We start from the raw sequence: 27,893 nt of genomic DNA, 5'->3' as shown, positions 1-27,893 counted from the left end.
CACATACACAATCCATGTCTCAAGGCTTAAAAATCCTTATTTAACCTGTCTCCTCCCTTTCATCTACACTGAAGTGGATTTAACAAGTGACATCAATAAGGGATCATAGCCATCACCTGCTCAGTCTGTCATGGAAAGAGCAGGTGTTCCTAATGCTTTGTACACTCTATATACCCCTAGAATTTCACTGGCACCTATTTGAAGCCTTTCTCAGAGCAATGTGTTTCTCTGCTGGTGACGCTCTAGTCACACTTCACACGGCAGTCCCACGTTCGATGCCTAGGTGGGTGACTCTTGGGGTCTTGCCTGCCTCGTGATCACTAGAGTTCTGGCTGTCTGTCTTCTCTTTGTCCTTGTCTTTCTCTCCTCCCCCTGACCTAGAGGACACAGTATATATGAGGTTACTGCAACGCTAATAGTCTGAAAAAACTTGATACCCCATACAGCATTACTTGAGTCATTCCATCATGTATTTGACTAACATTGTTTATTCAACTTCCAATGAATCGTGGTGTAAAGTGCTGCTGATAAGTGACATTTTGGTCAGCAGATACAGTGTATCTTACTTTTTCTTGAAGAGTTTCTTAAAGGAGCTACGGAAGCCTCCCTTCTCCTGTTTCCGGCTCCTCTCACTGAAGGGGGTGTGGTAATTCGCTTCAGCCTTCCATCTTGGCTCCTCCCCCCAGGGTGGGCTCCCAGAGTCCTACATAAAGGAGTTATATTTGTTATACAGACACCCAGAGGTCTATAACAATATCACACACATAGTACATACTAGTCACAAATAGGCCCCAAATTGACACACACACCTTTCAGCAGTGCATAGCACTCACATTTATTTCTATGGCTGACCCACCCCTTTTCCATCTAAAAATGAACAACAGTCTTAGGGCTTCTCATAAACTCAACCCCACTGCTTGTTAACTGTGGGCTCCATCCAGCCACTCCCTGATGCCCACCTTGTTGTGGTTGTTGTTATGCAGCTCCTTGTCAGTGGCTGCTCTCTGTCTTTCTGGCTCTGCTTTGTGCTGCGGGGGGCTGATGGGGCTGTTGTTGCTGCTCTGGCCCTTGCTGCTGCGTGGGTGATATTTATTACTGGACTGCCTCTCTAGCTTGGCATGTTGGTGGTCCCTCAAGTGGTCAGACAGATGTCCGGGGCCACTGTCCCCACTCACAGTGCTGTCCAGCTGCAACCCGTTCAGGGATTTGCTCTTACACTGAGCGGCCTGCAGGGGGCGGTGGTGGTGAGCTTGTATCATTTGGGCCTCGTCTGGCAACACGCAACCCCGGCCAGGCAGCTTGTACCTGCTCCCCCGGCTGCCCCCTCTGTTGTAGACCTCACGAACAGCCTGATGGCTCTTAGGGCAGCGCACAAAGGCGATGTCGATACTAGAGTCGGACGAAGCACTGGAGTAGTGGTCGAACAGGGACACGTTGTGGAGGGACGAGTCCGCATCCTCATACAGCCCCTCCAAGCCTGGAGGGTCCCCAGGGCGAAGGAACTCACCTTGAGCATCGGACAGGGTTGAGCCCGGGGTCAGCCGTTTGCCGGGCAGCTGCTCTGATGACCCCATCTCAGGGATACTTTGCAGGCCTGGGGGTTTGAGGCGAGGGTTGGTGTCAGGGGAGAAAAATGGGATGGGGGAGTCGGAGTGGTGAGCCTCGCTCTCCCAGTCCAGGAAGCGTCTAGACTGGATCTGCTCCAGGTGCCTCTGCTTGCTGCGTTTCACCTGGTTGCCATGCTCTCTGTGAGGGGAGAGGGAGAGGCTGTCAGCGGGACAGAGAGTTAGTTAATCAATGCATTAATGACTGACTGCTAATATTAATGGCTGAGTGTAGTCAGAACATAACTCACAGTATTGCATTGCTGGTGGGGTAAGGGGAGCCCATCTCATTGGCTTGCATAACGTTACCACAGTCCACATTTTTGAAGAACTGCTTCATAGTTGACCTGCAACAAGAACAAGGTTGGAACTATATTTGTGCTTCGTTCACATGATAGTTGGAACTAGGAAACTGACATTTTCGACTTGCTATCTGGTTGTAGTTATACATGTGCCGCGTTCGACCAGTTAGCAAGTTGGACATTTCAGAGTTTCCTAGTTCCGAGTAGCACGTGAACGTGGCATTAGCCTCACAAAGAGTTCTTTATTTGGTCATATTCACAGGAGAATGTCTGTAAGGTATATCATCACAGTTCATTGTCCTCAGACCAGTCCATCTGAATCCTGTCCCCATCTGCACAATCTTACCAAAACACCAAATCTGAGCCTGGATCAGAAGCTGACCTCTTGAGCTCTTTGCGGTTGTGCAGAAGCAGCTCTTTGTTGTGCTGCAGTAGTTGGGCGTACTGGGTGGTGAAGGCTCTGACCTGCTGGATACACACCAGCAGCAGGTAGTAGTCAGGGTGCTCTGCATCCGTCTGCTTCAACAGAGTCTGAAACCAAAACAGGCCACATAGGGATGCTATTGACTTATCCCAGCTAGCACATAACGTTCTGAGAAACATATGTTTCTTAAAGCTTGGTGAAAGTGTGGTTATTTTGCATACAACGTTCCCACAACTTTCTGTAAATAGTGCAGGATAGTTGCTTGGCTTTTGAATATTCTCAGCACATTTTTAAGGAAAAAAAAAACAATTTTCTTGGTATTTAATTACTTTAACACAATGTTTCCTAAAAGTTCAAACATGGTTACATTTCATTTCATTTCTGGTCATGTTCTAGGAATGTTCTCCAACTGGTTTGATATCGGTAATGTTCTCAAATAGTTCCGCAAACGAAACAATGTTCTTCTGTAGGAATTTCAGTACTTCCACAGAACATTCCACACAAGTTCCCATTAGGTTCTATTTAATGTCATATTTTTACTACATTCTGGGAATGTTCTAAAAAAATACAAAATAAATGTAACTTAAGTGAATGTATGGTTCTCTTTTATGTCAGTTCTTGGTAATATTCTGGGACAGTTCAAAAATGTTAAATTCTACATATTGACATCAATTAACTAAATTCCATTCTCTGAACATGAAGAAAATGTTCCAGAAAAACCACAAGAAAATGTTTAATGTTCAGAAAACGTTCTAAGAATTTTATTTAAAAACATTCTGGTCTAAGAACATGAAGAAAACTTTAGTAACGTTCAGAAAAAATGTATGATTTTATTTAAAAACATTTCCATTCCATTCTCAGGGTCAGGAAAACTCTCTCGATCCTCTATCTTGTTAGGTGTGTTCATGTGTGTTGGCTGCACCCACTAATTGGTGAAACTTGATCTTAATGAGTGCTTGTTTCCTGGTTGGTTGAACAGACTAAAATGAACAGCTATGTATGCGGAAAAAAACAGCTAGCTTCATCCTGGTGGCTCAGTGGACTAGGGATGGAGAACAGAAGGGATAGAGAACAGAAGGGATAGAGAACAGAAGGGATAGAGAACAGAAGATCATAGGTTTGAATCTTTCTGATGCCATGTCACAATCAGTGGTGTAAAACTACTTTAAAGTACTACTTAAGTAGTTTTGTGAGGAATCTGTATTTTACTATTTATATTTTTGACTACTTTTACTTCACTATATTCCGAAAGAAAACGATGTACTTTAACTCCATACATTTTCCTTGACACCCAAAAGTACTGGTTACGTTTTGAATGCTTAGCAGGACAGGAAAATGGTCCAATTCACGCAGTTATCAAGAGAACATCCCTGGTCATCCATACGGCCTCTGATCTGGCAGAATCACTAAACACACATGCTTTGTTTGTAAATTATGCCTGAGTGTTGGAATATTCCTGTGCTATCTGTAAAAAAATCTATACTTAAGTATATTTTAGCAATTACAGTAACTTTTAATACGTAAGAACATGTAAAACCAAATACTTTAGACTTTTACTCAAGTAGTATTTTACTGGGTGACTTTCACTTTTACTTGAGTCATTTTTTGTTCAGGTATCTTTATTTTTATTCAAGTATGACAATTGGATAGTTTTTCCACCACTGGTCACAATAAGAAAATAACTGTTTGCATGATTAATGCCTAGGCAAATTCATTTCCATGTACCCTATTGTATCTGTGCTTGGCGTTCAAAAAAGGTGAACCCAAAATAAGCTAGCAGTGTTATTAAAAGTCTTATGGATACATTCAGGGAAAGTTTTAAGTTATTTAATTACCTTCAGATAATCTATAATGTCCATTAACAGAGTGGTAATAAAACCTACATTTTCAGGGAACCGGAGTGAAACTTTCTCAGAACCTCCCTGCAACCTAAAAATGTACATTACCAGAACAGCCAAATGTTTACTTCTGTTCTCAGGAAACATATAGCTTTGTTCCACAACCAATATGAAAAAAACATACATATCCACAACTTCCAACCAATCAAATGTGCTAGCTGGGATGTGAACCTGGCACTAACCTGAGCAGTTTATAGAGTCACCACCACTCTGATTAGAGATAACATACTATGATGGTGACGACTCTCTTTTCTAAATACCTATGTTGTGTTGGTGGTGTACTGTATGTATCAGATGTGAGTGTCATGGAGTCTGACCTGCAGCAGCTGAAGGTACATAGGGATCCTTTGCACTGGCTGGAGAAGCAGAGTGTGGAGAGAGGGGCGTGTCGTCTCGTCCCCGTTGATGTCACCCTGGAACATCAGACAGTCAATCAGAGAAGAGACAGTCAGTTGACACAAGTCTACACAGAAGTCATGTGAAATCAATTGTCGGAAAAGTTTACAGAGTAATAAAGACTGGGGATAAGATGTCATAAAAAAAAACTTCACTCAGGTATGCTCATCATGTGCTCTTTGTTCATCGAAATGTCAGAGATTTACTAAACGATCATTCGTAACAGGATTTCCTGAAATAACCCTTTCTTTCTGGATAACTGCACTACTGTGAGTTGTTCTCTGTGGGTCGCTCTATGCAGTGATTGTGGACATACTGAGGGTGTTGCATATGAAATAAATACAAATAAAAACACTAGGCCTTTATTACTCCTGGAGTAACCCAAGCTAAAACACCCCCAAGCCAAAACACCCCCAAGCTAAAACACCCCCAACCCAAAACATCTTCCCATGGCCATGATTGCGGTCAATACTGCCTGGTTGTTCAGCGTGCTTTGTTTACCTCAAACAGGCCGGCTGCTTTTAGTGATGTGGTGGTCAACATGTTGACCACAGACAGACATTCAGGCAGCTCCTTCAGATACGACACATAGAAGTCCAGGAAATCACTCTGTTGAAGACAGACAAGATGGAGAATTAGAAACACAGGCAGACATTCAGCCAGTCACTGAAACTCAGTAGATAGGGTCATAGAGTGTAGACAGACAGTCAGTCACTGAAACTCAGTAGATAGGGTCATAGAGTGTAGACAGGCAGTCAGTCACTGAAACTCAGTAGATAGGGTCATAGAGTGTAGACAGACAGTCAGTCACTGAAACTCAGTAGATAGGGTCATAGAGTGTAGACAGACAGTCAGTCACTGAAACTCAGTAGATAGGGTCATAGAGTGTAGATTGGCTGAATGTCTGTCTATCTACACTCTATGACCCTATCTACTGAGTTTCAGTGACTGGCTGAATGTCTGTCTGTCACTGAAACTCAGTAGATAGGGTCATAGAGTGTAGATAGACAGACATTCAGCCAGTCACTGAAACTCAGTAGATAGGGTCATAGAGTGTAGATAGACAGACATTCAGCCAGTCACTGAAACTCAGTAGATAGGGTCATAGAGTGTAGATAGACAGACAGTCACAGTCAGTCAGTCAGCAATTGAAACTCAATACAGTGGCTTGTGAAATTATTCACCCCTTTGGCATTTTTCCTATTTTGTTGCCTTACAACCTGGAATTAAAATGGATTTTTGGGGGGTTTATCATTGGATTTACACAACATGCCTACCACTTTGAAGATGCAAAATATATTTTATTGTGAAACGAACAAGAGATAAGACAAAAAAACTGAAAACTTGAGCGTGCTTAACCCCCAAGGGAGGGGAATACTTTTGCAAGGCACTGTAGATAGGGTCATAGTCTAGAGTAGAGTGTAGACAGACAGACAAGATGGATAATTACAGACAGACAGACACAGTCAGTCAGTCAGTCATTGAAACTCAGTAGATAGGGTCATAGTCTAGACTAGAGTGTAGACAGACAGACACAGTCAGTCAGTTAGTCATTGAAACTCAGTAGATAGGGTCATAGTCTAGACTAGAGTGTAGACAGACAGACAAGATGGTTAATTACAGACAGACAGACACAGTCAGTCAGTCATTGAAACTTAGTAGATAGAGTCATAGTCTAGACTAGAGTGTAGACAAACAGAGAAATGATCTGGAACATAGACAGAGACTAAATCTATCCTCTCTCCCCAATCCCCATGTCTCTCCTGAGTGTCAGATGTGATCTTGTGATTCATTTTAAGGACTCAACATGTGATGGTGTAATTGGTGAGGAGATGCACTGTGTCACAGTGGGCACGGTTCCACGATGGGAAAAAAAGGGGGCTTAGACCCGTTAGTTGAAACTTGTGACCCCTCAGTTTTAGTTTAATGTCCCTACATTAAAATGGCAAAAAAGTACAAATGATTAAATAGGCACAAAATCCGGGAAAAAACACTTCTCATCCGAGGTAGGCTAAGTGAAAAATGTGTAACATTTGATTTCGATTTATAAGGGCGGGGTAAAGTTTAAGCTGCTTCACTTATCTCTGCCTCACGCCCCACCACAACAGAGTTTAGATAGCTTCTTAGCTAGTTAGCTGTAAAAAAAGCATTAGTGTTATTAGCCAAACCAGCTAATCTGCCACGATGGATATCAGAAATTGGCTTTGCCAAAGTACACAAACAAAGAAGGAGAAAGACAGCAATGAGCAGCAGCAGCATCAAACCACCGAGGCCGCCAAGCTCAGCAGTGATGAGAAAGGGAAAGGGGATACTAGTCAGTTGCACAGCTGAATGCATTCAACCTAAATGTGTCTTCCATATTTAACCCAACCCCTCTGAATCAGAGAGGTGCGGGGGCTGCCTTAATTGTCATCGGCCGCCAGGGTAGCAGTTGTTGTTGGGGGTTAAAGGGACATTTTTTATATTTCAACTTCATATTCATCATCTCCAGCATGACCCCAACATCAATATATGTGAAAACTGTGTGTTTCTGTGTTTTGACATCATTGGTGTGCATTGTGTGATTTTAACCAATTATTGCCTACTTATTGGTTGATGATGTCATTGGAAACGCTTATCTACCTCACTACAAAACCTAGAAACACGTAGCAGAACTGCAGATTTCTCCACCCTGCCAGCTCAGGGATTCGAACCAGTGACCTTTTGGTTACTGGCACGACAATCTTGACCACTAGGCTACCTGCCACCCTTGGGAGGGCTGGAATACTTGGTTACTGCTGAATGATGCCCCTGGGTATTGCTACATATCGGTATGTTTCAACATAGAAATAGATACATTCTATTATGGATTTCTTGGTAGCCTATTGGTTTCCATGGTTGTAAATGGAACTGTATGTATTGGAAACATGTTTAAGGTAGGCTAGCATTGCTTAATTGATTACTTGGGTCAAATTTGAATTACAGAAGTGTATTGTGCCATATAACAATGTGTTGCTGTACTCATGAGCGACATGGTTTTCCATGTTTGAAGCGGGCCTGTAGGCTTATTTGTTTGTCAAGCCAGGCTGTATCTCACTGTAGTAGACTGTAGACTATGTTTTGGTTATTTGGATCTCCATTCACCTTTTGTTTACTGTGTTTGTTTACTGTTAATGTAACTAGCCTAAATATAGATTGTCATGCCTTTTTGATCTGATATTTTGGCACCGCTACTACTTGGCACCGCTGTTTTATTTGGTTTGCATTCACAGTTGTCGGTATTCTAAGGCAAACTGCTATTCAGTATTTTTGTTTTCATGCATGAATGACTAGGCTACTATTTTCAGCATTTAGTTTGCATTATTTTGGTAAGACAGCTGTGTGTACGGCTGCATTCACATAGGCTGTTTGTAATAGGTGAATTACCTTATCTGTCTTGTAGCTTGTATTCATTACCAATATGTACTTGCTTGAGTGCAGTGATGTCAAACTCATTCCTCGGAGGGCCAAGTGTCTGCAAGTGTGTAGTGTTTCCTTTCAATTTAAAACTAGACAACCGTTGAGGGGAGTTCCTTACTAATTAGTGACCTTAATTCATAAACCAAGTGCAAGAGAGGAGCGAAAACCCACAGATGCTCGGCCCTCCGTGGAATGAGTTTGAAACGTACTTTAGTGTGTAAGGCCCTGTCCATTGTGCTGATACAGTGCAGGGGTGATAGGCTACAGATTAAGCGCCAAACCTGCCACTCAAGCACTCAATCAATAGTCTCAGAGTCTTGGCATTTGAATGTTTAGAGTCTTGGCACTTTATGTTTAGTGTGACATAAGCAGAATTCAATATAATTCCAATGCAAGAACCCCCCAAAATTGTGCGGCCTCACCGAATTCAACTGCCCCCCTTAGTCACTTTATCCTAGCGCCAGGTCTGAGTCACAGCCTTTCCCCTGGACAGTCTCCTCTGGGGGCCCTAACTGCTAACGGCACCAATCAATTAATTTCCCTCGTTCAATCAGTCCCACCCGCTTAAATCACATTGGTCCTAATACAATAAGCACCTAATAGACTGGATACTGTATGTGAGGGGTAATGTGGTTTGCAGCCAAACTGTGGCACAATCACTAGAGTAGAGCCCTGAGTTTCTCTAGGTCAGTTTACCTGGTCCGGGTTAAACCCTTGAAGGCTCCTTTCCATGACTTCATGGGTCATTGGTGACTGTGAAAAAATGAATACCTCTTTGCTGGTGAGCCTCATGAATACATCTCCCATGATGCCCTGCCACTGGCGCTTGAGCACCCTCTCCTGCAGGGTGTGAAGCAGCTCCAGGTGTTGCTGGATGAGGAAACGTAGAGAACTAGGGAATGGCCTGGAGAGAGACAAAGGAGAAGGATATAAAACACATCACACCACATTACACTGTGAGGAGAGAGAGGTTCAGAAGAGTGGTTGATAAAAGCTCAAACAGAACTGGAGAAATGTGAAAAGATATGAAGGCTGGATGGATGAAAGAGAGAGTGAAACAGATGCATTTAACTACAGAAAGAGACAAAGGAGACGACAGAATTGAAATGATGGAATTGGAAGATGCATTTAAACATGATGGTGTTAGCAGACAGAATACTGAGGTAAATGGACCAGTGAAAGTTGTTATTATAATAATGGGAGTAGGCTAGTAATAGTAATTGCACGGTAAGTAACAGTCATAGCATGCTGACAGTAATAGCATGCTGACAGTCATAACATGTTGACAGTAATAGCATGTTGACAGTCATAGCATGCTGACAGTAATAGCATGCTGACAGTAATAGCATGTTGACAGTCATAGCATGCTGACAGTAATAGCATGTTGACAGTAATAGCATGTTGACAGTCATAGCATGTTGACAGTCATAGCATGCTGACAGTAATAGCATGTTGACAGTAATAGCATGTTGACAGTCATAGCATGCTGACAGTAATAGCATGCTGACAGTAATAGCATGTTGACAGTCATAGCATGCTGACAGTAATAGCATGCTGACAGTAATAGCATGTTGACAGTAATAGCATGTTGACAGTAATAGCATGCGGACAGTAATAGCATGCTGACAGTAATAGCATGCTGACAGTAATAGCATGTTGACAGTAATAGCATGCTGACAGTCATAGCATGCTGACAGTAATAGCATGCTGACAGTAATAGCATGTTGACAGTCATAGCATGCTGACAGTCATAGCATGCTGACAGTAATAGCATGTTGACAGTCATAGCATGTTGACAGTAATAGCATGTTGACAGTAATAGCATGTTGACAGTCATAGCATGCTGACAGTAATAGCATGCTGACAGTAATAGCATGTTGACAGTAATAGCATGCTGACAGTAATAGCATGCTGACAGTAATAGCATGTTGACAGTCATAGCATGCTGACAGTAATAGCATGCTGACAGTAATAGCATGTTGACAGTAATAGCATGCTGACAGTAATAGCATGCTGACAGTCATAGCATGCTGACAGTAATAGCATGCTGACAGTAATAGCATGCTGACAGTCATAGCATGCTGACAGTAATAGCATGTTGACAGTCATAGCATGCTGACAGTCATAGCATGTTGACAGTAATAGCATGCTGACAGTCATAGCATGCTGACAGTCATAGCATGTTGACAGTCATAGCATGCTGACAGTCATAGCATGCTGACAGTCATAGCATGCTGACAGTAATAGCATGCTGACAGTACTAGCATGTTGACAGTCATAGCATGTTGACAGTAATAGTATGTTGACAGTCATAGCATGTTGACAGTAATAGCATGCTGACAGTAATAGCATGCTGAGAGTAATAGCATGCTGACAGTAATAGCATGCTGACAGTAATAGCATGTTGACAGTAATAGCATGTTGACAGTCATAGCATGCTGACAGTAATCGCATGCTGACAGTAATAGCATGTTGACAGTAATAGCATGCTGACAGTAATAGCATGCTGACAGTCATAGCATGTTGACAGTAATAGCATGCTGACAGTAATAGCAGTATTTTATATTTTGCAGCAGTAATCTATCATTCGTTGTTTATCAACCCGAACCTAAGGGTTCTACCAAGGTCAATGTTGAGAACAACAGTTAAAATGTAATTTGCTTCAACGAGTCATAGTGCACTATTAAACCCTAACCCTGAACCTTAAAGCACTGGCCCAGTGCGAGTTTCCCAGTTCCTGCCGATGAAAAACATCACCACAGCATGATGCTGCCACCACCATGCTTCACTGTGGGAATGGTGTTCTCGGGGGGATGACAGGTATTGGGTTTGTGCCAGACATAGCGTTTTCCTTGATGGCCAAAAATCTACATTTTAGTCTCATCTGACCAGAGTACCTTCTTCCATGTGTTTTGGGAGTCTCCCATATGCATTTTGGTGAACACCAAACGTGTTTGCTTATTTTTTTCTGGCCTCTCTTCCGTAACACCCTGATCTGTGGAGTGTATGGCTTAAGTGGTCCTATGGACAGATACTCCAATCTCCGCTGTGGAGCTTTGCAGCTCCTTCAGGGTTATCGTTGGTCTCTTTGTTGCCTCTCTGATTAATGCCCTCCTTGCCTGGTCCATGAGTTTTGGTGGGCAGCCCTCTCTTTGAAGGTTTGTTTTTGTGCCATATTCTTTCCATTTTTTAATCATGGATTTAATGGTGCTCTGTGGGATGTTCAAAGTTTCTGATATTTTTTTTAGAACCCAACCCTGACCTGTACTTCTCCACATGTCATGCCCTGACCTTAGTTATCTTTGTTTTCTTTATTATTTGGTTAGGTCAGGGTGTGACAAGGGTGGTTTGTGTAGTTTTGTATTGTCTAGGAGTTTTGTATGTTTATGGGGTTTTCCTAGTCTAGGTGTTTTTATGTCTATGGTTGCCTTAATATAATAAAGTATTGAGATAAACTTTTGTTATTGACCAAATACTTATTTTCCACCATAATTTGCAAATTCATTCATTAAAAATCCTACAATGTGATTTTCTGGATTTTTTTTTTCTCATTTTGTCTGTCATAGTTGAAGTGTACCAATGATGAAAATTACAGGCCTCTCTCATCTTTTTAAGTGGGAGAACTTGCACAATTGGCGGCTGACTAAATACTTTTTTGCCCCACTGTAATTGCTTGCACCAGATCTTATTTAGGGGCTTCACAGGAAAGGGGGTGAATGCATATGCATGCACCACTTTTCCGTTTTTTATTTTGGATAATTTGTTGGTTATTTTTAAAATTTCACTTTACCAATTTGGATTATTTTGTGTATGTCCATTACATGAAATCCAAATAAAAATCTATTTAAATTACAAGTTGTAATAAAACAAAATAGGAAAAATGCCAAGGGGGATGAATACTTTTGCAAGGCACTGTACATCTCACATAAATGTGTAAATAATAACGTCAGTGGTACAGTACCGTTTGTCTTTGGTGTGGAGGTCCTCTGTGGTGTTGAAGGTGATGTTGGCTTTCAGCAGGAGAGACAGGTACGACACATACACCCTCTCTGACTCCAACAGCTCCAGGGCAGCCATCTGCCTCTTATCTGGCACACACACACACACACACACACACACACACACACACACACACACACACACACACACACAACGTGCAAAAGAAGCAACACACTGACTCTCAGTTGAAGTTTACATACACTTAGGTTGGAGTCATACACTCAGTTTACATACACTTAGGTTGGAGTCATTAAAACTTGTTTTTCAACCACTGCACAAATTTATTGTTAACAAACTATAGTTTTGGAAAGTCGATTAGGACATCTACTTTGTGCATGACACAAGTCAGTTTTCCAACAATTGTTAACAGACAGATTATTTCACTTAAAATTCACTATATCAGTGTATTCACTGTAATCCTCTTCCACCATAGTCCCTGTGCCCAAGAAAACAAAGGCAACCTGCCTAAATGACTACAGACGCGTAGCACTCATGTCCATAGCCATGAAGTGCTTTGAAAGGCTGGTAATGGCTCACATCAACACCATTATCCTAGAAACCCTGGACCCATTCCAATATGCATAGCGCCTAAGCAGACCCAGACGGCATCCCCAGCCGCGCCCTCAGAGCATGCGCAGACCAGCTGGCCGGTGTGTTTACGGACATATTCAATCAATCCCTATACCAGTCTGCTGTTCCCACATGCTTCAAGAGGGCCACCATTGTTCCTGTTCCCAAGAAAGCTAAGGTAACTGAGCTAAACGACTACCGCCCCGTAGCACTCACTTCCGTCATCATGAAGTGCTTTGAGAGACTAGTCAAGGACCATATCACCTCCACCCTACCTGACACCCTAGACCCACTCCAATTTGCTTACCGCCCAAATAGGTCCACAGACGATGCAATCTCAACCACACTGCACACTGCCCTAACCCATCTGGACAAGAGGAATACCTATGTGAGAATGCTGTTCATCGACTACAGCTCGGCATTCAACACCATAGTACCCTCCAAGCTCGTCATCAAGCTCGAGACCCTGGGTCTCGACCCCGCCCTGTGCAACTGGGTACTGGACTTCCTGACGGGCCGCACCCAGGTGGTGAGGGTAGGCAACAACATCTCCTCCCCGCTGATCCTCAACACTGGGGCCCCACAAGGGTGCGTTCTGAGCCATCTCCTGTACTCCCTGTTCACCCACGACTGCGTGGCCACGCACGCCTCCAACTCAATCATCAAGTTTGCGGACGACACAACAGTGGTAGGCTTGATTACCAACAACGACGAGATGGCCTACAGGGAGGAGGTGAAGGCCCTCGGAGTGTGGTGTCAGGAAAATAACCTCACACTCAACGTCAACAAAACTAAGGAGATGATTGTGGACTTCAGGAAACAGCAGAGGGAACACCCCCCGATCCACATCGATGGAACAGTAGTGGAGAGGGTAGCAAGTTTTAAGTTCCTCGGCATACACATCACAGACAAACTGAATTGGTCCACTCACACAGACAGCATCGTGAAGAAGGCGCAGCAGCGCCTCTTCAACCTCAGGAGGCTGAAGAAATTCGGCTTGTCACCAAAAGCACTCACAAACTTCTACAGATGCACAATCGAGAGCATCCTGGCGGGCTGCATCACCGCCTGGTACGGCAACTGCTCCGCCCACAACCGTAAGGCTCTCCAGAGGGTAGTGAGGTCTGCACAATGCATCACCGGGGGCAAACTACCTGCCCTCCAGGACACCTACACCACCCGATATTACAGGAAGGCCATAAAGATCATCAAGGACATCAACCACCCGAGCCACTGCCTGTTCACCCCGCTATCATCCGAAGGCGAGGTCAGTACAGGTGCATCAAAGCTGGGACCGAGAGACTGAAAAACAGCTTCTATCTCAAGGCCATCAGACTGTTAAACAGCCACCACTAACATTGAGTGGCTGCTGCCAACACACTGACACTGACACTGACTCAACTCCAGCCACTTTAATAATGGGAATTGATGGGAAATGATGTAAATATATCCCTAGCCACTTTAAACAATGCTACCTTATATAATGTTACTTACCCTACATTATTCATCTCATATGCATACGTATATACTGTACTCTATATCATCGACTGCATCCTTATGTAATACATGTATCTCTAGCCACTTTAACTATGCCACTTTGTTTACATACTCATCTCATATGTATATATTGTACTCGATACCATCTACTGTATCTTGCCTATGCTGCTCTGTACCATCACTCATTCATATATCCTTATGTACATATTCTTTATCCCCTTACACTGTGTATAAGACAGTAGTTGTGGAATTGTTAGTTAGATTACTTGTTGGTTATTACTGCATTGTCGGAACTAGAAGCACAAGCATTTCGCTACACTCGCATTAACATCTGCTAACCATGTGTATGTGACAAATAACATTTGATTTGATTTGACTTGATTTGATCCACAGATGATGCAATCGCTATTGCACTCCACACTGCCCTTTCCCACCTGGACAAAAGGAACACCTATGTGAGAATTCTATTCATTGACTATAGCTCAGCGTTCAATACCATAGTACCCTCAAAGCTCATCACTAAGCTAAGGATCTTGGGACTAAACACCTCCCTCTGCAACTAGATCCTGGACTTCCTGACAGGCCGCCCCCGGGTGGTGAGAGTAGGTAGCAACACATCTGCCACACTTATTCTCTGGGAGCCCCCCAGGGGTGCGTGCTCAGTCCCCTCCTGCACTCCTTGTTGACCCACGACTGCATGGCCAGGCACGACTCCAACACCATCATTGAGTTTGCAGATGACACAACCGACAACAACGAGACAGCCTACAGGGAGGAGGTCAAAGACCTGGCCGGGTGGTGCAAGAATGGCAACCTATCCCTCAACGTAACCAAGACTAAGGAGATGATTGTGGACTACAGGAAAAGGAGGACCGAGCACACCCCGGGGCTGTAGTGGAGCAGGTTGAGAGCTTCAAGTTCCTTGGTGTCCTCATCACCAACAAACTAGAATGGTCCAAACACACCAAGACAGTCGTGAAGAGGGCACGACAAAGCCTATTCCCCCTCAGGAAACAAAAAATATTTGGCATGGGTCCTTGGCATGGGTCCTGAGATCCTCAAAATGTTCTACAGCCGCAACATCGAGAGGTATCCTGACTGCTTGCATCACTGCCTGGTACGGCAATTGCTCGGCCTCTGACCGCAGGGCACTACAGAGGGTAGTTAGTATGGCCCAGTACATCACTGGGGCTAAGCTGCCTGCCATCCAGGACCTCTACACCAGGCATTGTCAGAGGAAGGCCCTAAAAATTGTCAAAGACCCCAGCCACCCCAGTCATAGACAGTTCTCTCTACTACCGCATGGCAAGCGGTACCGGAGTGCCAAGTCTAGGACAAAAAGGCTCCTCAACAGTTTTTACCCCCAAGCCATAAGACTCCTGAACAGGTAATCAAATGACTATTTGATTTGTGTGCCCATACCCCAACCTCTCTTTTACGCTGCTGCTACTCTTTCTTTATCATATATCACATATTCTTTATCACATACTACCTCAATTGGCCCAACCAACCAGTGCTCCCACACATTGGCTAACCGGGCTATCTGCATTGTGTCCCGCCACCCGCCACCCACCACCCACCAACCCCTCTTTTATGCTACTGCTACTCTCTGTTCATCATATATGCATAGTCACTTTAACCATATCTACATGTACATACTACCTCAATCAGCCCGACTAACCAGTGTCTGTATATAGCCTCGCTACTTTTATAGCCTCGCTACTGTTATTTTTCACTGTCTTTTTACTGTTGTTTTTATTTCTTTACTTACCTATTGTTCACCTAATACCTTCTTTGTACTGTTGGTTAGAGCCTGTAAGTAAGCATTTCACTGTAAGATCTACACCTGTTGTATTCGGTGCACGTGACAAATAGACTTTGATTTGATTTGATCACAATTCCAGTGGGTCAGAAGTTTACATACACTAAGTTGGCTGTGTCTTTAAACAGCTTGGAAAATTCCAGAAAGTTATGTCATGGCTTTAGAAGCGTCTGATAGGCTAATTGACATCATTTGAGTCAATTGGAGGTGTAACTGTGGATGTATTTCAAGGCCTACCTTCAAACTCAGTGCCTCTTTGCTTGACAACATGGGAAAATCAAAAGAAAAAAGCCAAGACCTCAGAAAAAAAATTGTAGACCTCCACAAGTCTGGTTCATCCTTGGGAGCAATTTCCAAATGCCTGAAGACACCATGTTCATCTGTACAAACAATAGTACACAAATATAAACTCCATGGGACCACGCAGCTCAGGAAGGAGATGCGTCCTAGAGATGAATGTACTTTGGTGCGAAAAGTGCAAATCAATTCCAGAACAACAGCAAAGGACCTTGTGAAGATGCTGGAGGAGACAGGAACAAAATTATCTATATCCAAAGTAAAACATGTCCTATATCGACATAACCTGAAAGGCCGCTCAGCAAGGAAGAAGCCGCTGCTCCGAAACTGACATAAAAATGCCCGACTACGGTTTGCAACTGCACATGGGGACAAAGATCGTACATTTTGGAGAAATGTCCTCTGGTCTGATGAAACAAAAATAGAACTGTTTGGCCACAATGACCATCGTTATGTTTGGAGGAAAAAGTGGGAAACTTGCAAGCCGAAGAACACCATCCCAATTGTTAAGCATGTTGGTGGTTTCATCATGTTTTGGGGTGTGCTTTGCAGCAGGAGGGACTGGTGCACTTCACAAAATATATGGCATCATGAGGCAGTAAAATGATGTGGATATATTGAAGCAACATCTCAAGACATCAGTCAGGAAGTTAAAGCTTATTGGTCTTCCAAATGGACAATGACCCCAAGAATTCTTCCAAAGTTGTGGCAAAATGGCTAAAGGACAACAAAGTCAAGATATTGGAGTGGCCATCACAAAGCCCTGATCTCAATCCTATAGAAAATTTGTGGGCAGAACTGAAAAAGCATGTGCGAGCAAGGAGGCCTACAAACCTGACTCAGTTACACCAGCTCTGTCAGGAGGAATGGGCCAAAATTCACCCAACTTATTGTGGGAAGCTTGTGGAAGGCTAACCAAAACGTTTGACCCAAGTTAATCAATTAAAGGCAATGCTACTAAATACTACTTGAGTGTATGTAAACTTCTGTCCCACTGGGAAAGTGGAAATAAATCATTCTCTCTACTATTATTCTGACATTTCACATTCTTAAAATAAAGTGATGATCCAAACTGACCTAAGACAGGGGATTTTTACTTGGATTAAATGTCAGGAATTGTGAAAACGGAGTTTAAATGTATTTGGCTAAGATGTATGTAAACTTCCGACTTCAACTGTTTTCATTTGTGGCTGTCCATCGCATATTTCTTTTGATATGTTACGAATTTCAATTCCTATTACATTATAATAAATAAGTAAGTAGTTGAAAAGTTGCTAATTAGCCTTTGCTAGATTACTAGATGTTTGTGTTATATGCCCAACCATCCACCCTGACCGAATCTGTTTTATGTAACCATACCAAATGTCATTTCAGTGTCCCAGATTTACATGTACTATGTTACCTCTAGTCTGTGAGACCAGGCTGGTTGAACTGGTTCAACTGAACTGGTTCAACTGTATATACTGTAGTTCTGTTGGCTGGCTGTCTCTGACTAGCAGAAGGGCCCAACATTGGCCATGATTCGTATATAAAGCACTTCTCCATAAACTCCCATACTACCTCACTTTACTTTTAAACTGGAAATCGAGTAAGTATGATACTCGTTCTGAAGACTGGTTGGTACTAGAGGTTCCACTGATCTCCTCTGCGTTAGGGAAGACTGCTTTCAGTTACTATGCCCCACAGTTCACTTTAAAACTAGATTTTTTGGTCCCAAAAGGGGAATTTAGGGCTCTGATAATATATATATATAGTATATTGATTGATTGATTGTATATATTAGTTTTTACTACCCTTTTTGAATGTAATGTATTTGAAATGTTGTAAGTGTAATTTTGTAGTGATCATTCCTGAATGTGTGGCTTACATTGTTTGAATTGTTGTTCTCAGGCCACCACTGGAAATGAAGGTTAATAAAAATAAGTGTGCTTTTTACACAGCTGTGACCTATTAAATGGGAATAAGTCTATAGACTACAAAATCATTTAATGTAGGGCTCTGAAATGTAACAAGGGAATAAGTCACTGTGTGTAACGTCAGTGGTGATGTGCCTCACTGTTTTCTGAGGCACTCTGTGCATCCGTGTCGTTCCGGCTCTCTTTCGATTCTGTCCACACTGGAGACATAGACTGACCCATCTGGGGCAGGCCACTGGCTGCCTCCTGCTCTGAGTTAGAGGCTGCACCACACACAGTACATACACAGGGAGAAAACACAAGCATTGTTAATGCGATTCCGCTTTCTCTGATTGATTTCATGTGCTGTAACATCCCTATACAGCCGCCGGGTATTTGATTCAGCTAAAGCAAGTATGTTCAATGGTTAACCCTAACCCACAGGGCACACAGTGGTTGAAGCAATGTTTTCCAACGTGGAATAAATGTTGAATTGACGTCTGTGCCCAATGGGTAAGGACCAGCTAGTCAGTACATCGATGACACACATACAGGATCTGCTATGGATTCTGTCTGTCCCTCAGAGATATAACTCACTCTGTGTCGAGGCTATGCTCCTGTGTGGAGAGATGCTGGGCAGGCTGGCGAAGTAATGCTGGATGACGTTGAGCTCTGTCTGGTTGGAGAAACACTCATGCCCCTCCCCATGGCAGTCCCCTTTGGAGCTTTTTCTGACAAAACCAAGGGGAATGGTGAGTTCATTTCAGGTGAAGAAAGTATGTGTGTGAATGTTTGTGCATGCTACGTGTGTGTCACACACCTCTGTTGAACGGGCCGGATCTCTCTGCTGTTCTCTGATTGGAGGAACTCCAGGCCATCCTGTAGCTCTTTCTGTCTGCTGCTAACCTCTTTGATCTGGGTTAGAGCACTGCTCAGGTCTTCCTAAACACAACCAGGACATACACTCAGTGGCCAGTTTATTAGGTACACCACCCCGTTCACGAAAATGGTTTCGCTCCTACAGTCAGTGAGTCACATGGCTTTGGCTTGCTATATAAATCAGGCAGACAGGCATCAAAACATTTAGTTACTGTTCAATTGAATGTTAGAATGGGCAAAATGAGTGAACTCTCGACTTTTTCACGTGGTATGATTGTCGGTGCCAGGCGCGCCGGTTCCAGTATCTCAGAAACGGCCGGCCTCCTGGGCTTTTCATGCACGACAGTATCTAGGGTTTACCAAGATTGGCACAACAAACAAAAAACATCCATTCAGATGCGGTCCTGTGAGCGAAAACAGCTCATTGATAAGAGAGGTCAAAGGGGAATGGCAAGAATCATGCAAGTGATGCGCAGTATGGCATCTCCGAAATGCACAACTCATCGATCAATGTCACGGATGTGCTATTTCAACAGATGACAACACCGGGTTCCACTCCCATCAGCTAAAAACAAGAAGAAGTGGCTCCAGTGGGCACGTGATAACCAACATTGGATAATTGAAGAGTGGAAAAACATTGCCTGGTCCGACAAATCCTGGTTCCTGTTGCGTCATGCTGATGGCAGATTCAGGATTTGGCATAAGCAGCATGAGTCCATTGCCCCAGCCTGCCTGGTGTCAACAGTACAGGCTGGTGGCGGTGGTGTAATGGTGTGGGGAATGTTTTCCTGGCACACGTTAGGTCCCTTGATACCAATTGAGCAATGTTTCCATGCCCCAAAGAATTCAGGTTGTTCTGGAGGCAAAGGGGGTCTGACCCGGTAGTAAATGGGTGTATCTAATAAATTGGCCACTGTGTATAGCACAATCACATCACTATGATATCTAGCTACATTCACAATGTACATTCACATGTACCATGTACCAGATAGCTACATACTGCAACACTTTTTTTGTGTGTGTTAAGCATCCTGCTTGAATTGCTAGAAACTGTTACTGGTTTTACTGTAGTCCACTTGTATGGTATGAGCAGAATGACAAACAGGCACATTTTTGGTTTCAGATATCAGTGAGGATCCGTCAAGTCATGTGGGGATTACGGTACCTTAAACGTGTTGAGCGAGTTCCTGATACCCATGATCCTATCATCCAGGTCTCTCTGGTGTGCCTGAGCCCTCTCTTCCAGACTGCTGTCCCTCTGCTGCAGCGCAGCCATGTCCTGTAACACCCCCTGTAGCAACGTACGCAGCTCTGCCACCAAGGACTGCAGCTGGAGCACCAGGTCAGACGTTAGCAGTCAGGATGTAACAACCATTACTACAGTGATATGATTTTTTGTGACATTGCTAATGGCTCCAAAATGTCCAGAACATAACTGTGAAATGCTACATTGGTTCCATATGTGTGGGTGACTAAATGACGTAGCTGTTTTAACCATAGTAGTAATACTTTTGTGGGTGCTTATATTTGTCCTACTTTACACATGTACAAGTGTGTATTAATACGCATGCATGAATCTGAAATATTTTTTTCCCTGAGACACCCTCGGAGAATGGAGTCACGGCCAGGATCTGAAATGATCAACAGCATCCCTGGAGCAAATAGGGTTAAGTGCCTTGCTCAAGGGCACATGGACAGTTTTTTTTACCATGTCGGCTTGGGGATTAGAACTAGCGATCTTTCGGTTACTGGCCCAACGCTCTAGAGGGTTCTCGTATGGGGACAGCCCAAAAAGCCTTTTCTAAGAGTGTATCAGAGGTCAGCTAGGTCACAGCTCATTTTGCCACAGGGTTTGTTTCCTACAACGCTCCCCACTGAGTCACATTATCCCCGCTATCTTTTTCATTGTTGTTGTCGTTTGGAGTGTCCCAATTTCTCTTTTTCCCCTTCTGTTATATGCCAGCAGTGATTCCCTTTTTTCTCTCCTTTGGTGTAGCTGCCGTTCTTAGGATGTTGGGTTATTGAATTTAGTCTGCAGAGATAAGTGAATGAGCTCATGTGAACAGACAGGGGTTCAGGCTGCTGCCAGCCCCAGTCATCTTCTCTTCACTCCTCTACTCTGTGGATACGGTCATGTGAAAGCCATCAGGCTACAGATTCATTAGGGCAGCTGCCCTTCTTTACAGATGTACAGATGTTATCTCTGTGTTGCTGTGCAATACCCTGCCCCTGCTCACTACTTTAGAGAGCATAACGATACAGTACATACGCAGCACATACAGTACCTTACAGCAGTGCAACAACGTCTGTGTATTATATTGTACCTTACAGCAGTGCAACAACGTCTGTGTATTATATTGTACCTTACAGCAGTGCAACAACGTCTGTGTATTATATTGTACCTTACAGCAGTGCAACAACGTCGGTGTATTATATTGTACCTTACAGCATTGCAACAACGTCTGTGTATTATATTGTACCTTACAGCAGTGCAACAATGTCTGTGTATTATATTGTACCTTACAGCAGTGCAACAACGTCTGTGTATTATATTGTACCTTACAGCAGTGCAACAACGTCTGTGTATTATATTGTACCTTACAGCAGTGCAACCACGTCTGTGTATTATATTGTACCTTACAGCAGTGCAACAACCTCTGTGTATTATATTGTACCTTACAGCAGTGCAACAACGTCTGTGTATTATATTGTACCTTACAGCAGTGCAACAATGTCTGTGTATTATATTGTACCTTACAGCAGTGCAACAACGTCTGTGTATTATATTGTACCTTACAGCAGTGCAACCACGTCTGTGTATTATATTGTACCTTACAGCAGTGCAACCACGTCTGTGTATTATATTGTACCTTACAGCAGTGCAACAACGTCTGTGTATTATATTGTACCTTACAGCAGTGCAACCACGTCTGTGTATTATATTGTACCTTACAGCAGTGCAACCACGTCTGTGTATTATATTGTACCTTACAGCAGTGCAACCACGTCTGTGTATTATATTGTACCTTACAGCAGTGCAACAACGTCTGTGTATTATATTGTACCTTACAGCAGTGCAACCACGTCTGTGTATTATATTGTACCTTACAGCAGTGCAACCACGTCTGTGTATTATATTGTACCTTACAGCAGTGCAACAACGTCTGTGTATTATATTGTACCTTACAGCAGTGCAACAACGTCTGTGTATTATATTGTACCTTACAGCAGTGCAACCACGTCTGTGTATTATATTGTACCTTACAGCAGTGCAACAACCTCTGTGTATTATATTGTACCTTACAGCAGTGCAACAACGTCTGTGTATTATATTGTACCTTACAGCATTGCAACAACGTCTGTGTATTATATTGTACCTTACAGCAGTGCAACCACGTCTGTGTATTATATTGTACCTTACAGCTGTCCAGTACTGTTACGATATTTTACATATCTGTAGCATTTTGTTAGAACATACTGTATACCAGTCCATTGACATGCATTTACATATAATAAGATTAGAGACAGGCCGTAGCCGAGGCTATTCCCATTTCTCTGGCAGTGTGTCTCTTGCAAAGGGACTGACTATAGAGCTGGTTACCTGAAAAATCTCTAGGTTGGCCTCTTCCATTTCCTGGTTTTGTTCTAGAAGTCAAGGCCATCAGTTAATCACACATCAATATGGATTTACTCTAGCTCCCTGTCACTCACACATCACTATGGAGAAAATCCTCAGTTACTCAGACACAGCTCCCAATTATACACAAACCATTATTTGGAGATACAGAACAAAATAGACTATGATAAAGACAAATCATATAGTCATGTGGGATGTCCAACACAATGTCTCATTTTGCAGCCTATGCACAGTAAATAATGTAAGAGTAAACCCTTACAAGTTACCCAAACACTGAAATTCTACATGTAATGTTAAGGTAGACAAGGCTTGTGTCATCAAACAGTTGTACCATAGTGGAAATACCCTACTGAACTCAATCTGTTTCTGTTCAAATGCCAAATGTCCAATCAGCGAGCAGCATTTAAAGGTCATTTTAAATGTCTGCTTATCATACATTATGCATTTGAGCTTGTGCTGGAATGACATATTCTGAACAGGAATACATGTATAGCAAATTTCCTGAAAAAATAACAATGTAAAAGATCATTCAAAGACAACTAATTTGGACCAAATTTGAAGTCTTCCAATGGTTGTATCATGCGTCAGAGTTTTGCCACTTAACCAGTTCTTAAGACATTGGATAGTCAGATAGTCATGTAATGCCAAAGAACATTGAATGAGAAATTCAAGCATACCAACTTTGTTTCAATATTTTTCCAATAACTGTCCACCAACAACAGGTTTCATAAAAAGCGTATTTGTCCATGTAACCAGTTCAAACACATAAAACAATCTGTTACACAGCACACCAAAGATATTCCACATCAACAATACAATTATTTTTCTTTACTGTAGCATCTCTATAAACCATGTGACTACCAACAAATCATAAAAACATACAACCATCACCATCTTGATTATAGAACCAGAATTTACCTTCTGTCTTGCTGTTTTCCATAGTTCCTGTGCCCACCTACCTAGACCACAAACAGGGTTGTGTAGTTTTAGTGTTCAAGGCACTCCTCTGTTCTGTCCTCCTCTGAACACTGTCCTGCCGAACCCTCGCTCTAAACCATGTGAGTCTGATGATCCTCCACACAAAAAGGGCCCTTGTGTACAGTAAGTGGAATGATGGTGGGAGAGGACAGACAGAGAGAGGGAGAGAGATGGAAGAGAGGGGTAGAGCTTGAGGGCTTTTGACACTCCTTCATGAGGAGACAATTGGACAGCTGATTCGATTTTCCCCTTAACACGAATGCCCAATTTCATAGAACAGATCAAACAGAACTGTGACACAGGATCTGGTCAGCTCAGGCGGGTGACATGCAAAAGGTAGTCAGGATATGATGCCATTTTAGTCACTGTACATTTTCTATGTGATTCCATACAGTATTTGGCCAAGTTTACTTGATGACTGTGTCTGTATGTTACTGTTAGAAACAGTGATGTGTGATGTGCTTCAGTGTGTTGTGTGTTATGAACACAATTAAGTAGGCCTATTGCATATGATGCTGTAGTATATTTTTACATCAGCATGTTTGTGCAGTGTTTCTACTGTATAGTGGGTATGTGTTTTGGATTCACTGATACACACAAGGATTCACATTTCCCCAATGTTTTTTTTAAAACTGTGTGGGTCTCTATGAATGAGCGTGTTATTGGTATCAGACTCTAGTAGGGTTAATGTTAATACTGTATATTGTGATGGCATTACGCTCCTCCACGCCCCCAGGACCAAGTTCAGCTCCTTGGGGTAATCAGGCTTTCAGCCTCTTTCTCTTTAGAAAGGCTTGTTGATAGCTGTGCTCCTTGTCCCTTGTAGCGTCAGCTGTGTTCTGTGTCAGTTGCCCTGTCTAGTCGTGTCCATTTTTTCTTGTTTATTTTTAAAATTGAGATTCTGTATAATGAAAAGTACTGTACAAATGTAATACATTATATTCTGTCAGCGTTGTGTGAGTGAGTCAGTGTGATTAGCCTTTTACTGCAGTAGGCTAAATCAGGGTCACACAGTGATTCTTGGTAGTCTTTTAAAAATAGATATTTAATTTAACTAGGCAAGTCAGTTAAGAACAAATTATTATTTACAATGACACCCTACCACGGCCAAACCCGGACGATGCTGGGGAAATTGTGCACCGCCCTATGGGACTCCCAATCACATCCGGATGTGATACAGCGTGGAATCAAACCAGGGACTATAGTGACACCTCTGAGATGCAGTGCTTTAGGCCACTGCGCCACTCGGGAACTTGTCTTAAACAAATTGACACACCTCACATACATGATTATGGGCCTATTTTTTTTTTAAGACACCTGTTCCACTTCAGATAGAGTTGAAATGCATTCAATTGGGAGTTTGCATCCCAATATTAAACTTTATTTACATCAGAGAAGACTGAAATATAACAACTGTTTGACATAGAAACACAGGCTTTCCATCAGTTTTATTAAAAAAAATGTTATTAATTATGAAATTATAAAAAATATTAATAACGGCACTTTTGGTCATTGACTGCAGGAGAGGACTACGTGCCTTATGATGCCAGCGGGCACAGTTTCTCAAATCTCAGAACTGATCACTCCTTCCACAGCTTGCGGTCTTCCAAGAAAACAGGAAGTTGTGTGTGTTGCCTCTCCTTATGTAGCATAGCCTTGTTACCAGTGTCACAAGTTCTGGCCTTGTGCTTGGAAGGCTGCAGCACAGGTCCACTGGGGATGAAAAGCTAGTTCAGATGCTCAACAAAAGGATGTGTGTTTCAATGAAGAGCATACTATTCCCACAAATCAAGGCCTTCCTGTAAACAATGTTCTGATTCTTTGTGTGTTTGTGGAGTGCTGTACTACCCTAATAAGCATATGGGAATATTCTCCACCGATCTGATACGCTGGTTGGGTGATGCAGTACATGCGCCATGCTACCTCCCATCATACAAACCACCCCCAGCACTCTAGGCTAGCTTTGGGTTGGAGGGGGAAGGACCCATATCTGTGAACAACAAATGGACAAGGCCAGGCGATGCTCTGACCTCTGCTTGTTTAGTCAGAGGGGTAAAAAAAAAAGTTAAATGTAAAAGACATTACTCAAAATATGCAACTACGAAAGAAAAGGAAACACAGTTCTATGCTCTCAGCAGATGTTTGATGATTTACTGAAAACACTTATGGACATAACCACCACACATCTTATTGAGGAATTCATCACATAACTGAATTTGTTGAACAAAGTTAACAGCAGATGCAGACATTAAGCAAAATAACTATATAAATTATACCACACACACATTATAGTGACATCAGTGGGAGTAAAGAGACATTCTTGTTGGCGTTCAAGAAACAGAACATTGATGGATTCCTCCACCGATCTAGATTTGTACGCTGTTTATGAAGAGTTAAAAGATTCCAAATAAACTATAGTAGAAATAGCTTTAGCTTAACACTGTTGGTTAACTGAGGCTTACACAGCCACACACACACACAGACTGTGTTTCAGCACCTCCAAAGAGGACTCTTGGCTGTGTGACTCAAAGCAATGACTCAGTCATTGCACGGTGCCATGAGGTGTGTTCACCACACTGTCATACGCTGACTACTAAAGTATTTCCTACAAGTAAAAGAGACCAGGTGTCACTGCAGGAGTGTTATGTGAAGAACAAGGACATTGTGTGTTTCATTTCATTTGGTGCCATTAAAATCTCTTACTGGAGTCTAATTTTGTTCTTTTGAATATATATATATATTTTTTTAAATCTATATTCAATAAATGTTCATAAATGTAAGAGAAATTAGAGTTATGTTATCTCACATTATGTCATGGGTCACATGCTGAGTTTAAGTTTCAATCCAGGAGCTGCCTTGTTGTGGAAGCCTCCAATCCAAACAAGTCCCTGAGAGTCAGTGAACTCCCCGTCACCTTCCAACCTAGAAAAAAAACAATAGAGCCATCATTCACTAGCCATCGGCCTAAACTATTATTCACTAGCATATCAAAATATGATAGGAAAAAGTTAACATGCTAAAGTAATGGGTTCACCTGTTCTTGCTGAAGCTGCCGCAGTATTTGGTCCCGTCAGAGAAGCTGTATGTCCCTGTGCCATGATACATGTTGTCTTTGAAGTCCCCTTCATACAGGGCCCCAGAGGGATGCTCCAGAGTCCCTCTGCCATTCATCTGGAATAGAGGGAGCACTGGTCACTCACAGCAGACATCACAAAAACTATGACCCGCTAATCCAAATACCAATCCCTATCAATTCTGTCCTAACATAGGCCTACACCCGACCATGCAGTCACACACACATACCTTGTCATCATGCCACTCTCCAGTGTAGGTGACACCACTGGCTGAGGTGTGTTTGCCCATACCACGCCTCACCACGACTCCCTCTGTGGACCCGCAGCACTCTCCTTCTGGTGATGACCACAGTAATGCAGCTCGTTATAACAGTTAGAATCATTCATTTAATGTTACTGTGTCAATATGAGCACTTACCATATCTGTCACCATTTGGGAAAATGTAGGATACTTGCAAATTCCCCTCCTCTGAAAATAAATATGTGAGTGGAGTTTAAGACTGCGACATAGGCTAATAGTTAGCCTTAAGCACAAACATACAATATTTACACACCAAAAAAAGCAGATATCTTGAGATGTCCAAGTCTGGTCTCTGCCTACCTTCGCTTTCTGTGACCTTTCCTTTTTTCTTCTCTGCAGGAAAAACACTTTAATAATGACAATATGTTGGAGCTATGCTATTTCTGTATTATGATGGCTATACAGTACGGTAACTGGCTAACGTTACTCACCTGACATTTTAGTAATGCTTCGTCAAATTGAATTTACTCAATATAGTTAGAGCTTTTAGCTAACTTTAGCTGGCTGTCAAGCTAGTCAATACATTTCGGATTTGTTACTAGTTCAAACATGACTATGGCTATATCTTATTCAATTTTTTCGTGATGGTATAGCTGATGTTGTCGCGATGCGTTTCCTAAACTTTATATTACCATGGTAACTCTACACAGCCTTTACCGGAAAATAAACTTTGACCTCTGATTGATTAACCAATGAGAAATACGGTGAAGTTGTAAATTGTCTTGGTCTCTGGATAAATAACCTGCTATCCGTTTCTCTTATGCATTATTTTTCTCGATAGTACATTTTTTTTGAATAGCAAAATAATTTACTAATTGTCCTCTTGCCCATACAGAAAGAAACAATGTGGTGCCTCCCGACCTACTGATATCTATTTTATGG

The 27,893-nt window shown here is 42.6% G+C and overlaps 2 protein-coding genes across 6 annotated transcripts; both read right to left on the bottom strand.

Moving 5' to 3' along the window:
• Window positions 1-93: 93 nt before the first annotated feature.
• On the bottom strand, window positions 94-23,739 carry LOC112255819 (rho guanine nucleotide exchange factor 33). 3 transcript variants are annotated; one of them, XM_024428658.2, is made up of 15 exons: window positions 23,577-23,739; window positions 22,623-22,666; window positions 20,187-20,351; window positions 18,963-19,084; window positions 18,740-18,873; window positions 18,304-18,426; window positions 12,024-12,150; window positions 8,834-8,966; window positions 5,126-5,233; window positions 4,546-4,641; window positions 2,253-2,437; window positions 1,856-1,951; window positions 960-1,767; window positions 567-703; window positions 94-377 (listed from the first exon to the last, which is right to left on the bottom strand). In XM_024428658.2, the coding sequence occupies exons 1-15, from the start codon at window positions 23,596-23,598 to the stop codon at window positions 254-256; spliced, it is 2,424 nt and encodes an 807-aa protein (XP_024284426.2). In that variant the 5' UTR covers window positions 23,599-23,739; the 3' UTR covers window positions 94-253. The 3 variants fall into 3 exon arrangements, with proteins under 3 accessions (XP_024284426.2, XP_024284432.2, XP_024284439.2); XM_024428664.2 differs by having other exon boundaries at window positions 960-1,746; XM_024428671.2 differs by having other exon boundaries at window positions 2,289-2,437.
• Window positions 23,740-25,060: 1,321 nt separating this feature from the next.
• On the bottom strand, window positions 25,061-27,858 carry morn2 (MORN repeat containing 2). Of its 3 annotated transcripts, XM_024428636.2 has the most exons (7): window positions 27,443-27,687; window positions 27,312-27,344; window positions 27,129-27,179; window positions 26,940-27,046; window positions 26,671-26,807; window positions 26,443-26,558; window positions 25,061-26,241 (listed from the first exon to the last, which is right to left on the bottom strand). In XM_024428636.2, the coding sequence occupies exons 1-6, from the start codon at window positions 27,447-27,449 to the stop codon at window positions 26,456-26,458; spliced, it is 438 nt and encodes a 145-aa protein (XP_024284404.1). In that variant the 5' UTR covers window positions 27,450-27,687; the 3' UTR covers window positions 25,061-26,241; window positions 26,443-26,455. The 3 variants fall into 3 exon arrangements, with proteins under 3 accessions (XP_024284404.1, XP_024284410.1, XP_024284398.1); XM_024428642.2 differs by having other exon boundaries at window positions 25,061-26,558; window positions 26,940-27,043; window positions 27,443-27,858; XM_024428630.2 differs by having other exon boundaries at window positions 25,061-26,558.
• Window positions 27,859-27,893: the final 35 nt, after the last annotated feature.

This window comes from Oncorhynchus tshawytscha, linkage group LG01 (assembly GCF_018296145.1).
Source record: "Oncorhynchus tshawytscha isolate Ot180627B linkage group LG01, Otsh_v2.0, whole genome shotgun sequence".
NCBI classification, from domain to species: domain Eukaryota; kingdom Metazoa; phylum Chordata; class Actinopteri; order Salmoniformes; family Salmonidae; genus Oncorhynchus; species Oncorhynchus tshawytscha.
Note: the sequence above shows the minus strand (reverse complement) of the source record. Positions and strands in the feature narration are given on the sequence as shown.

Coding starts and splice junctions, on each gene's coding strand:
- LOC112255819 (XM_024428658.2), bottom strand. CDS start 23,598: ATGGAAAACAGCAAGACAGAAG. Junction 4,642..5,125: donor AAGCAGCCGGCCTGTTTGAG/GTAAACAAAGCA, acceptor CTGATGTTCCAG/GGTGACATCAACGGGGACGA. Junction 2,438..4,545: donor TGTACCTTCAGCTGCTGCAG/GTCAGACTCCAT, acceptor TTTTGGTTTCAG/ACTCTGTTGAAGCAGACGGA.
- morn2 (XM_024428630.2), bottom strand. Junction 27,180..27,311: donor AAAGGTCACAGAAAGCGAAG/GTAGGCAGAGAC, acceptor ATTTATTTTCAG/AGGAGGGGAATTTGCAAGTA. Junction 26,559..26,670: donor GGCAGCTTCAGCAAGAACAG/GTGAACCCATTA, acceptor TTTTTTTTCTAG/GTTGGAAGGTGACGGGGAGT.